At 37.4% G+C, this 14298-nt stretch overlaps 1 protein-coding gene across 1 annotated transcript in view; it reads left to right on the top strand.

Annotated features, from left to right (window-relative positions):
• The window catches only part of LOC149074660 (tyrosine-protein phosphatase 10D-like), a 403111-nt gene that overhangs the window by 12617 nt on the left and 376196 nt on the right, over nt 1–14298 (top strand). Inside the window, exon 2 of the mRNA XM_089247098.1 lies at nt 12517–12693. Within this exon, the coding sequence (XP_089103224.1) occupies nt 12619–12693 (75 nt within the window). The 5' untranslated portion in view covers nt 12517–12618. The remainder of the gene's footprint in view (nt 1–12516; nt 12694–14298) is intronic.

The raw sequence follows: 14298 nt of genomic DNA on the forward strand, positions 1-14298 counted from the left end.
ATTTGTTGCCTTAAAGCTGGGTTTTCCTAGGAATGTTTTTTTGCGCCGTGTGAACCGAATTAGACCATTTTGAGCCAGCAGAAACGTGTTACATAATCATGCTACGCGTTTGTGTTTTCCTATCGTGGCGCATCAGATCAGGACAGCTATATTATAGTATATGGCCTTGGCATCAGCTACTCTGCCGTCTGCATGCTTCGGTTTGAAGGGAAAGAAAACACAAGAGTGTGTGTGAAGAGAACATCGGCAAAACGCGCTGCGCACGACGCATTTGACTCCTCCAGAAGCAGTTCGCCAATCACGCCCGACGTAAAGCGCTGTCATTAGCCGCGTTGCGCTCTGTAGGAAAACAGTCATACTGATTTTCTTGTTATTGGTGAGTGAACAGCGTGTCGCGCTGGGTGATTCACGTTGCACGCGGCGCATAAAACCTGTTCCTAGGAACACCCGGGTTAATGGAGGGCGACGAGTCTGCTCGGTATTATTCAAGTCACCTTAGTTATCAGTTGACTGCTTGCTTTTGTGATTGATTCTTCACTTCCGGTGCCTTTGGAGCCAAAGGATGACAACTTCTGAGAACGTGGACCAAAAACAAACTCCAGACGAGTTGTCTGGTCGATTACGAGTAGTGTGGCTTCACCTTTACTTTCATCACCGAGACGGCGGGCATCGAGTAATTTGCCGAGAGATTATTAGCAACGATTCAAAGTACTGGAAGAAAATTTGCATACTTGTTTCTGTTCTACCGAACGTCTGAGATAATTGGTTTCTTAAGCACCTGAGCTAATGACTGATGAATTAATCGAATGTATTACGGAACTGGTTTATATCCCGATGAGGTGAGGTTGAACCTCTTGAAGTTGCTTTCGCGGTTTGTTAAAGGTGGTATTTGTTGATGACCTATTTCTGGTTTTTTTTTTTGTTTTTTTTTTTGCGTCTTCTGGGGCGTTGATTCTCTGCGGACATTGCTGGACTATATCATGTGTCCATCAACCTAGAGAGAGAGAGAGTGTGTGGCTTCTTTTCTCCTCACGCATCGCTGTTGTATATGAATCGCCGTAATACTTTTATGGACCACAATGTTTGTCAACAGGTGAGGTCAATACAATATGGGACATTCTTTATGTCACGGAAGCATTGTTTTTTTTTATCTTATCGAATAATTTCGAACGTCCAGTCATACCTTTTTTTTCAAATAGTTTGTTAGCGAGTTGAATTAGGTAACACAATACATTGTGAACAATATTAAGTCTTGATTTTATCTCCTCATGCAAGAGATGATTTCCTAAAGTTTTTTTATGAATCGATTCACTTGGATAACTTTAGTTACTTTTCAAAAATGGGAAACCCACACACACACACAATGTTTCTCTCAAGCAACAGTTTTCTCATTTTTCAAATAAAGGTAGTGCATATATTGAGCTCGTTTCGGCATTGATGCTTCTAAGCAACTCCTAAACATTCGATTTTTACCCGTGACCTGTTCATGAAGTTTCTATAATTACCAGCAGAAATGCTCAAAGGTACACGTCTCCTATTTCTTGGAAGGCCAAGCAAGAACGATTTTTGTGACCCGCGCCGTTTTGGAGGGAAATACCATGTGTATAGAAGACATATTTGCTGTGCATTCTTCAACAATAATAGAAAAGTAAGTTGGCAACCAATAAATGGCATTTCATAACTATTCAAATCATATAAATACATTAATACAAGGTGTTCTCTGGACCGCAATATCCTATATTTTTTTAATTATTGACTATAAATGTTTGAGATACACATGCAATTGTGAGAACAGGCCCGTTCGAGATAGGATTTCCCTCTGCCATGAGTAAATAACCACCACGCCGCTGTGGTGGTCGAGTGGTTATAGTGACGGACTCGCGATGCGAGGATCCGGGTTCGAACCCCACAGTGGTGGTCGGCTGAAGTTGATTTTCTGTGGTTCCCAACTTCAAGGCGCAAATGCGAGCCGATCTCCCCGTTAAAAAGTCTCGCCACAGAGAGCAACAGTCCTACAACGATAAATCATTCAATCATAACACTTCACTCATAGTTAGAAAAACTGGTCGTAGATGGCAGCACTACACATAACAAGCATTACAGAGAAACAAAAAAACTTCGTCAGGTTTCACTACACGTACATTCCCGCATGTACCGATTCGTTGGGGGTTCCGCGGGGGCGGGGTGTGGGCAGGGTGCATGTGTGGTGTAGCAGTAGTAGGTAGGGCCTCCAAAAAAAAGGCTCGGTGATCCATGGTGTTCTTAAGTCAGCCACCTCGTTGGGCAATTTGCCTGTTCTGGCGTTGTATTTGTATAATTATAAGCAGTATAAGACCCATTTACGAAGTACTTTATGGGTACATTAAGGTATAGTCAAACTTTCCATAGCGATCATCTCCGAACAACGGGCTACATTTCCTGGGAACAGAACGCATCTCATTGAATCAACATTAAGGATAACCCTTTGCTGTCCAGAGGTTGTTTTCGTTACTTTGTTGGTGCAGTTCGTACTTTATATCACCTTTCCCACAATGAGGTAGTCTCCTGGATTTTAGCTGTTACTCGTTTTGTATAGCCTATAAATTCTTCCCCATATTTTGTGCCTTCGTTGCTGATATCATTTTTTATGTGTCATTATGATGTTTTATGTACAGTATATAGTTTATGCCATTTTCTGTTACCTTTTTATTTTTTCTCAATTTTCTTTTTTATCTCTTCTGTTCCTTTGATTAACCGGCTGGACTATCGACTTTAGTTTCTTCTGGCACGACCGCACCCTCCGGGGCACTGAGCTTACATCGCTAATGCGACAGCGAGCCTGATTGTGCTCAGTTCAGTTCAGCCTATACAAATAACATAGCCACAACAGGCAAAATTCCCAACGAAGTGGCTGAAAGAAAAGATGCCCAAAAAATACAGCAACCCAATATAAAAGCATATATCACGTGAGGAAAAACTAATAATTAGTACTGTATAATATACATTGTGCCCATAAAAAAAAGATTATGGTTGTCTTAATCTAAGTATGGATAGCTACTCGATTTATCCCACTAAGTATCGTACTTCTTTTTCAACGTGTTATGTTAGAATTCATGACTCCTCCGGAGGTAAGGTATTCCATTTATTGACCCTATTAGAAAAAACTTGCGACACGACAACATGGAATTATCCCTTACCAAACGATACTGTAAAACCAGACACATGACCAAGCAGTTGATTGACGGTGTATTAACTGTTGATCAATCCCGCTGAAAATTTTAAACACGTCGATCATATCCCCTCGACATTTACGTTCTTCCAATGTAAACATATTCAAGAAATCCAGTCTTTCTTCATAGCGTAAGCCTTCTCACAAGGGACAGAGCGGGGGCCATGTTTGGTTTTTGCATAGCGTAAGCCTTATGCCCTAAAGAGCACGCGTAGCTTTCTTCTGCATCTCTTCAACCAAGTCTATATGTCCCTCTCTAGGTAAGGTCTATAAAACCTTAAGGCATACTCCAGTCCAGGACGAACTAAGCCTCGGTAAAGCGGAATAATGATTTCAGGAGAACGCGAAGAGACTTTTTTTAAGAATGAAGCTGAGTATTCTATTCGCTTTTTTTGACCACCGTTAAACAATGTTCAGAAAAACCTAACCCAATGAGAATTCGCTCGCCAATGAGAATTCCTAAATCGGTGATCCTAGTTGCGTCCGGGACAGTAATATAGTGTAACTATTCAACTCGAATGTAAAACGTGGGTTGTTTGAACCAAAATGAGCGACCATGCACTTATCAACACTAAAGGTTATGCTCCATTCATGAGCCCATGCAGCAATCATATTCAAGTTCGTCTGGAGCACCTCCCTATCGGTTGGATTTCCCCCCACCCCATTATCCCATCCGCGAATTCGCTAACAAATCCCATCGATACCTCGATCGAGTTTATCGATAAAAAACGAAAAAAAGAGGGTATAGACCCAAGGACACACATTCGTGTTCTCTTTCTTAGCGGAGAACACCGTGTTCTGCTTAGAAGCCCAATTCAAAGGGGCCTTCCTGTGACCGTAAGGGGTTGTTGCAACAATGAAGTACCTCCTTTTTCTGATGTCGATTCCACCTCGACATAGGATCACAAAAGGTTAACCTTCAAACAAGGATTTTCGAATAAAGCCCGATTCTGGACATGAGAATGAAAGAAAAATTATGTATAACTAAGAAAAATATCCTTCACACAAGATTTGTTCTGAAGGAGTACTCTCATTCTATGCACCTCACGAACGTAAAAATGAATATGGTTATGGTTTCTTTCCTAAGTCAGTGCGTTTTTAAAATGTGGTCCGCGGACCCCGAGGTTGCACAAGTAACTGCTAACGCATGTGCTAGACGCATTTCAGAAAAGTGCAAAAATTAGGATTAAAATATAGTAAATGACTGTCTAAGACGTTCTTGGTTTCCATGATATTGGGCCAAGGGTGCCCTGGTAAGCACTAATTTCAAAATTCTGCCCTAGATAACAAAAAAAAAAAAAAAAAAAAATGGCGCGATAGCCATGTCGATAAGATGCTCGTCTAAAGTACCAAAGGATGTTTACAGGTGTCGCGAGTTCGATACCCGGTTCGTCCTTGTCAGAAAACTTTCCTGACACAGGGGTACAACAAAAAACGGCGACTTGACCGCAGCAAAAAAATTGCTACCGCAAGGAGTCACCCATCGAAGGAATTAGCTCACCAACCTCTCGATGAGTATAAAAAACAAGCCTGCCGTTCGGAATCGGCAATATATTGTAGGTCCCGGTCTAATTAGATCTCGTGTGCAGAAAATGACCGTGGTGCGACAAAAATGATCAAATGATAACAAAAAATAGCAGATTGGGAAAAATGGCTGATTGTATCGGTATGAAATAAGATTCTGTAATAGTATGAGGGATCACTTTCTTACCTACGACCCCTAAAGCAGAATGTTTTGCATTGTTCTGCAGTGAGCCCTCGACTGACTGGAAATGTTCTGCAGTTCCCATAATAGTGTTTTCTACATTGTTCTTAAAATTCTTCCCGATTGTTCTGCGACGTAAGTCGCAGACTTCGGCATATTCTGCTTTGGAGCCTACGATTTCTGAGAATGCTTGTCCCGCTTCTGGACCTTCGGGGAAAACATGCAACAATATCATCAAATTTTTGCTTGTTCGTTATTGCTGAGTGCAAGTCATTTGAAATGTAATACCAGCTTATTATTATGCAGCATCTAGTTCTTTGTCTGCATCTAGTGCCAGCGTTTATCATGCTACAGGTACCGTTCCAATGACATTAATTGCTTTTACTGTGTCGATCACTTAGCAATGCATAAAAGCTGTCATTCGAGTTTTTCGAAATATTTCTGCTGTGGCCGTAACCGTGAAAGCTAGGGGGCTTTTCTTATTTTCGAGCGCATACTCTGAAATCTCGAACTTCATACGCATTCGTTGATATTTTTCGGCCGCTAGGGGCTCGTATATCGGCAAAGTTATTTTATGACCACCCTGTACATGACAAATGCATGGTGAAAATAAACCGATTACAGTAGAACCTCTTGATAACGGACACCCATGGAACCAAAACTTTTGTCCGCTAACGGGGAGTGTCCGCTATTGGGAAGTACGATATACTGTAGAACCACAATTATACGACGTTTGACTTCGGTCGCAATTGGTTCCTATATATTACGGTGGGTAAAAGAGAAAGTTTGATTAAATTTCACTAATTTACCACTTTTATCGGCGGTTATGCATAATTTCCAAATAAACTTGAAAAGTCTGATAAATACAAAAAAATTTATAACGTTTCTTTTCTTCATTAACCCGTAATTATTTTTATCCTTGCGTTCACTACACGTATTTTGCAATAAAAAAAATTAATTAAAATAAGTGTAAAGAAGAAACAAACGTTCAAATACATTATCGGTTATGTTGGCGTTCTTCATACATATCAACATGCAAACAAAACTAACATTACCATTCAGAATCAGCATTCTGGACCATTATTATGTTCAGTTAATCAAGTAATTAATTGACGGATTACCATATTTACCAATACGATCTTGGGATTACACATAATCACCGTTGCATATGATATTCTCGATTTATAAACAAAAATTAAAAGTTTGGAAAAAAAAAATATATAGTTTGCCGGATTTTGCTGTCCGCTTTCGAGGAGTAAAATACATTAAAGCTCTATTCCACGGGATCGGGAATCGGAAAAGTGTCCGTTAACGGGAGGTGTCCACAAACGGGGAGTGTTCTTTAATGGAGGTTCCACTGTATATTAATTTTTTTTCGGTATTTTAGAAATTACATCTTTTAGTGTTATTTTAATACAAAATACGGCTATGTACCTATTTAAGTGCAATATATTTTTTATGTAGAAAGGATTTTTTTCTCATATTTTTTTGAGAGCTGCCGAAATTTTACGTGTTCAGAGAAACAAAATCGCACCAAACTAGGGAAATCGGAAAAAAAATTCAATGTGACAACTATTTAATTTTGCTAAGCAAGATTTTATATGTTTATGAATAACAATAAAGAGTAACCGAAACTGTATAATTTACCCTTAATGGGCCCCCCTGTAATTAATTAAAAAATCCCTTCAAATCAATAAAACTGCTATGTTGATATATTGCGATAGGCTAACGGCATCATTTAGATCTGTTTTTGTGAATAAAAAAAATTTTTTTTAATAGGCATGAGCTACAAGGCTGGTTCTGTCACCAAAAGCAATTTTTATCCATTAGTCTGTGTTATATTACCGTTTCCACCATAGACCATACGGACAGGACAACACATGACATTGAACTTTGATTAGTTTCGTTACCTCCAAAATTCTTATGGAAAATCATTCACTGGTGTAATTGCAGTCAAAAACCACATAACTGGCTTTTTATGGATTAGGAAGATGGAATTCAGAAAATTACCAAAAAAATACACTTTGGAAAAAAAAAAAGGGTAGTGCTTCTCTCTCAAAGACTAAAGGTAAACTCTTGACCTTTATTCCTTTGGCTCAATAGCTTAAGGGAAAATGTTTTGTCAGAACTTCCTAGATGACCCAATAATACTCCCACATGAAGACACGATGACACCGCGATGTTGAATACAAATACACGAACTTGGTAGGTATAAAATTCAATGGAATCATCTCTAGAAGTACAGTCAAACTCGGATGTAACGACACCTCGGCTGCAACATCAATTTTTCAGCTATCCGGACCGATTCCCATATAGAATAATGGTTACGAACTTTGCTTATAACGTCGATGGAAATGCAATCTCAGATTTATAACGACACATTTTTCGTCGTTTTTTCTTTCTATGGCTTTTTTCTCAAATTCTTAATTGCAGCCATCACATTGAGGCAATGTTTGTCTGTTGTTCTGTTGATCAATGCCTAATTTTGAAAGAAAAAAACCTGTTTGATACTCCGACTTATTGATATGACTCGTACATAGGTGTACGCAGGATTTTCTCAAGTTGGGGGTTCCATTTTTTTCCCCTGGAAAACAAACTATAATCTCGGTTCGGCCCCCCCCCCTTTGCGTAAGCCAATGGACCTGTATACGGGACATTCCCGTATTTGTAATTTTGACCTCGGCGAATTATTTTTCATAAAAAATGTGCTGTTTTGTCAATGAAGGTTATCTTATTCATAATTGTTAATAGAATCGGGAATGAAGGTAATTTGCATAATTTATATATATTGTATTTATAGTAAATGACTATAAATATTCATCTGACATATTTTTTGCAATGGTCGGTTGGTTATATTTTCACTTAAAATACAATTTAAATCACTGGAGGCTTGCTACAGCACTATTTCTTGCCAATGGTGATTTATAAGCAATATCTGTCGGTTTCGTCGGAAATTGGCAATTATTTTGGCGAGAATCGGCGATGTCCCGTATTTATGAATTTCCCTGATCAAATATGGTCACGGATCATATAAATCCATTCGCATTTGCACAGCATCTGATTACATTTTAGTCAGAAAAGTTTGAAAACGTCAACTCCGTTGTAACCAGGCGCGGATCCAGCGCGATGTGTCGAGGGGTGACGTAGTGTGTACGTTCGTTGGACCATCCCGTATTTTACGAGATACACATTTTCCCATATTATTCGATTCTTGGGAGAAGCGATCGCCCCCACCCCTTCTGGATACAATCTTGAGTGAAGGGAAACATCTTCAGTTGCGAATGGAGCGGCGGCACTCATGGTTCCAGGGTGATGTCATGAGGCGATTTATGGGGCAGACAAATTTTCCCATCTCTTAGGAAGAGAGATTGCCCCTACCCCTCTGAATCCGCACCTGGTTGTAACGACATACTTTTCTGGAATTTTCGATCATTATAACCAATTTTGGACTATGTGAACGATTGAATAATGAATGGATTCATAGGACATTTGTTGTACGAAGAAGGCCGATGGTAAATTGAAACTACCGATTTGTTAGTAGCTATTAACTCGACCAGTAGATCCTGTATCCACGGTCAGCGATGCGAATAAATATCGTAGAGGCTGGAAATATTCTTTTCGTGTATAGGACAGTCCTCTGCGCTTTGTTTTATAGTAAAAGAGAACTCTGTTCCCATGGGCCATTCATGGTCGTGTAAGATTTCGAAAACGCACGATTTGCGTGATCTGCGCCGAGGAGAGGAAACAATTTTTATGATATACAGAATTTACAATTCGGAATAAAGCAATCTTTTTGGATACGAGGTCCAGTAAAATGTCTAAAACAAGGCTGTTCAACTTTTAAGCCTCGTCCACACTAACAATGTTTCTGAAGAAAATACTTTTTTTTTTTCCTGGAAATTATGCCGAGATGTGATTTGGAAAAAAAAGTGTACTCGTCTCCGCCGAGAACCAATCCCAGTCCTCTTGCAAACCGTGCGAGGGCGCTGTCCGTATAAACCACTAGAGGCACGACCATTCCTTCCTTATTAACGCACTTTGGCGTGACGCGCTAAAGTTGAGGCTCAGTAGCCTCCTTTAACTTCAAATAGCCTCGAGGAGCCGGCAGTAGAGTGGTTTTTTTTTTTAATTCTCAGCCACTGCGGGAATAAGGAAGGAATTGCCGTGTCTACAGTGGTGTATACAGATAGCGCACTTGCCGGGTTTGCAAGATGACTGGATTGGATTCCCGACGGAGACCAGTCGACTTTTCTTTCCGAGATTGCACCTCATCATAATATACTGAAAAGTCTAACCTTCATACAATTGGGCTTGGAAAAAAAATCCTTATGTAACCTTTGGACCCAAAAGTTTTACTGTTAAAATAGTTATATTTGTTACTAACAAGTGGTAATTTTTAGCTATAGACCAGGGAATTTCCGAACTGGGTAACATCCCCCTGCCCGATAGAATGGTCAAGGGGGTTTCTTGAGTTGGGAGGGATGAGAAAAACATTTTGAACAAGGGGACGATGGAACAAATATTTTGGAATATCTGTTGAACATTAGTGCTCTCTGTCTGTGGATAATGTAATTATTTCGACAATAAATTTTTCGTTATAAAAATTCCCACTGCTTTCTTTGGAAAAAAACAAGCATATCCCTTGCATGCAAGACATGTTGCGCAAATAAGTCAGTTTTTGGCTTCATTTTTTCCAGGTTTATGTTTGCAGTATGTTATATCCGAATTATTCTCTAGATTGAGTGTTTTTGGTATGTTGTATCCACAGAGTATGTTTTAATAGAGGTAAAAAAGTAAATGGTTAAGATTACAAAATCTTATTTTATATCCATGGTTAGGGGACAATAAGAGGAGTGGGACAGTTGTTTTTTTTTTTTTTTTTACGCAAATGAATTACTTTAATTTCTTTTTTCAATGTGTGGAGCTGTTAATGCCTAACACATATATTGCTAACAAACTTTGAACGAGATTTTCTGCATTATAAATTGAAAAAAATCTTTCACTTTTCAAAAGTAAGTGTATGTAATTTTATGAAGTAATTTTCTTATTTGTATAACGTTTTGAATGCAAATTAGATGGATAATAGTTAAGAGATCAATTCTGAATGTATTCAATCATTGACATCCAACCTAAAAACTATGTGGTTTGTATTTAATTTTTTTTATAAATGAACCCACTAGAGGGAGAAATGGGACATCCTAATTTTATTAGTTTAATTAGCTTACTAGTTCAAAAATATTTGACACTGACTAGTTTTTTCGTATTTAGAGGCATTCAACGTTTGTTCATATGCTGTCTTTATTCTTTTTAATGAATCTGTAATAATTTCAAATTCTTGAACAGATAAGATTTTTTTTAATTTTAATATAGTAGATTATTTTATTTACACATCTGGTCGCTGGGATACAATTTTTCAAAGCTTTATCAATATTGTAATTGGGACTTGAACAGGTGTTTTGATTTTTAATTTAAATCTATCGCACTTCAATATTAATTAAATTTTCACTTTTTAACGGTTGTCCCATTGGCCTCCCATGTGGGAGGAATGGGACATTTTTTTTTTTTTTCAAATTTAGATTCCTCATAAAAAAATTACACATAAATTATTTCGAAGTGTTATGTATTTTTTCTTCCAAAAGTGATAAGGTTCTTGCTTTATCAATTACAACTGGGAATCGGTTAAAATTTTTAACTGGTTAAATCAAAAAAAATCGAATTTTTTCAAATGCTGTTTATTCATAGCAAACGTAGTGTTGGTAACTATGTAATATTAGTTGATGCTGTAAAAACATTCTATTCATTTCACGCATCCATCCACTGAATGGATGTAAATAAATATAGAAATAGATTAAAAAACAAAGGCCGTGCCCGCTTGAAGCTATTGAATATCGTCCCTCTTTGTCAGAAACATGAATGTGCAAATTTTTAGAACTTGGAAAACGACTTTTGAATGTTTTCTTCTACCCTACCCATTTTGCTCAATGAAAGTTGTTCCCCTAATATGTTTTATAAAATGTGTTTCAATAGGGGATACGCATTTGTGCGTTTCTGGAAAAATTTAGCAAAATAAGTGATCCAATAGGGGACATTTAAGTATTACGTAAGCAGATTTTCGGCCCCCTCCCCCCTTGTCAGCAAAACACTGACACCCCCCCCCCCCCCGTCAGCAAAATTTCGTCAGCAGCTTAAAATATTTCATATCTTCAAAAGGGGTGGTTGATGACGTAAGCATCCTTCAAACTTCCTCCCTCTTGTCAGCAACCTTCTTGTCCGAACCCCCCTCGTGACGTAATACTTGAATGACCCCCATAGTTGATGAACCCAAAAGTGAAAACTTGCACATTCGTATGTCTGGCATAAGGAGGAATGATATGCTCAACATGCTTGTCATATCCTGGAATTTCTTAACTTAGATCTTGTCGTTTTTTTTAAAATCAGTAATTTTAGAACTCGTCACTAGTTTTCGTTGAATCGACTCGTGTTTCCTCATGTCGAAATATTTGATTGAAATATTGATCTAAATATTTTTAAATACGGTCACTTATCTAAAATGTTATGTATAAGAACATAGTTCAAGACATTTAATCGGTTTATTTATTTACGTCTCAACAGGCAAGGATTGCCCAATTACAGAGATGGACAAGAGAAGAAAAATACAAAAACACAAAAACAACAAACTACAAAAAAAAAACCAATGGAAATACATACGGAAAAAGCATATTAACATGAATATTCAATACTCACACATACTTTTAAGAAATTCCCTTATAGTTGAATTGAACATATCGGGTTTCACATCGCACTGATTATATATATTGCACATCTCAAAAATAGGGGACCGTCGTAAAATATTTGTTCGGGGTTTAGGGAGGCGACAAGTTCGCCGAGCAGGCCTATTTCCAATTGGCACAGAAAAATCAACAAGTTGAAGAAGGTGGCAGTCATCAATTATATTATTGACAATTTTATACAAAAAGCGAAGGTAACTACTACTTCTTCGGCATTCCAATGATTGGAAATGGAAAAAACGTCGCAGTTCAGTTGTACTTACGTCACTGATGTAGACGTGAAATTGCCTGTAAAACATGTAACGTAGAAATCTGTTCTGAACTCTTTCTAGAATCAGTGAGTCAAATAAAGTTAAACTTTTAATAAAAATTTTAATTGAATTTTGATTGGATTGATCGAGTTCATTAACTCAACAAAAATTTTTAACTGCGATTAACAAATTAACCGACCCGATTAATCGGACCAGCCTTAATTACAACATTTTAATAATTTGCGAAGACAATTTTAAAAATATTTTTATGTAAAGTGCCCCATTCCTCCCCTTATATGTTATAAGTTCACTCGACTATAGTTCCATTCGTTCTGCTAGTTTTTGGTTTTATTTTTGAAGTGTTTGAAAATGGCCAACTGTGTGTGCGTGCGTGCAAGTTGCACTACAACTTCAGAATCAAGTGGAACGGAATCGGAGGTCCGAATCGTGATTATCATGAATTGTATTTAATGCTTATGGCAGTCATATGTCATTAATCAAGGACAGCTTAAGAATCATGTGATAAAGTATAAATAATGGATAACGGTTTCTTTTTTATTTCAGGATGAAGTTAATCTTTAAGTAATGGATTATTTCTCGTGCGTTCAAGTCTTCCGCTCGTAGTTTTTGTTTTCATCCTCGAAACTTCCATAAAGGCGCGAACAAATGGGCAAACATAGCAATACAAAGAAAGAAAAATGTCTCTTCGTTCTCATATGGTATGCCTTCATACTTACTCAGGTGAGTTTTTCATTTATTTTGGTGATATTTTTTTAACTACTGGAATGCACATGGATTTTAATGTATTTCATTCAAGGACATGCTCCAGGAATTGTTTTATTATATCAAGCGAATTAGTTTGCTCCAAAAGTATGAAATGTCTCCTGTAGTTGTGTAAAGAAAAAATAGCGGCTGCATAAAGATTTAACTCTCTTTTTTTTTTGGACGACTCTATTGTCCGAAACAAGATGAAAGCAAAACAACTTTTCGCGTGCGTGTATGTGTGAATTTGCGTATGTGTTTCGAGTTTGTTTCTTGGACAGAAACTTTTTACGCCATTGAGCAAGTAGGTTAGTCTTGGAAAATCATTTGAAATAAACCAGAAAACAATAACAAAAATCTTTTTTCCCCCCTCCAAATTTTCTGACCTGCCATTTCTTTAGAAAACTCGTCGCTTTTTTTTATGTTTTCAGTGACCCTGTTTCATTGTAAAACAAAAATAGATTGCTCTCCTATTTTTCCAAAGTCAATATTTTGAAAGTTTAAAGTCAAGGACTTTTATTCAGTTCTGAAACATTTTCCAAATGTTGATGTAAACTATTCAAGTATGTGAATTAAGTTTGAACTGTAATTATGCAGGACTCGCTTCTTGGATATAGAATGAAACTACAGTCGACGCTCGATTATACGAACCTCCAATTTGCTAACCGCACGTTTTCACGAACTAATCTTCTGGTTATAAATAATACCTTTAAAACACTAAACAATACCTTTAAACGTCTTTCCATTTACTATAAAGATGGATTGACTTTTGATTTAACGAACTATTTTTCACATCCGCACAGGTTCGTAAAAACGAGCGTGGATTCTATTTCTATTACCAGCAATTGAAGGCTTTAGTAGTAAAACAATAGGTTCCGAACCCTGCTCGAATTATCGAGACATAGATAGTATCTGCCGAATTCAATTTTGTTTTAAAAAGCAATAAAGTAGAATTCTAGAATAGAATGCGTAGTCTCTGAATTAATTTGCTTCGCGGTTCAGCGTTTTTTTCGTCACGTGATAAATAAAATACCGCATATTTTTACACTTCTAAATGCTTGGCTGTTGTAAAATTGAAGGTTGAATTTCACTTGTACGAAACGTCAACATTCTTTCTAGCATCCGTAAGGTAACGTCAAATTTGCTTTTTATTCACGTTATCCGTGTAAATACCGTCAACGTCACAATATAGGAATATTTGGTTTGGGCTTCGATTGATAGCAGCTCAATCGTGTACTTTTGGCATTAAAAGTTGGAATGATTGCATTAATATTGATGGATTATGACTAATTTCCGCGTCTACATGCTGTTACTATGAGATTTTCATTTCATATCGGCGTAATTTTTTGATGAGTCATTCGTCATCTATTTTATATTACTGTATTTTTTCAAATGTTAAATTTATTGTAAATCTTCAACAAATAGTGTAATACGTTTTTATTTTTGGGGGGAGATTAGGAATTAGAAAATATGAATTTTTAGATATTTTGAAGCGAGTGACTTATCGGTTGAGAATATCACGTAAACTTCTTTTCTACTGACGGTTAGTGCCGTTGCCGGCATACGTAAACGCTGCAGCGCATT

This window comes from Pholcus phalangioides, unplaced genomic scaffold (genome assembly GCF_987345545.1).
Source record: "Pholcus phalangioides strain wild (caught in Gottingen) unplaced genomic scaffold, Ppha-v1.0 ptg000017l_1, whole genome shotgun sequence".
NCBI lineage: Eukaryota > Metazoa > Arthropoda > Arachnida > Araneae > Pholcidae > Pholcus > Pholcus phalangioides.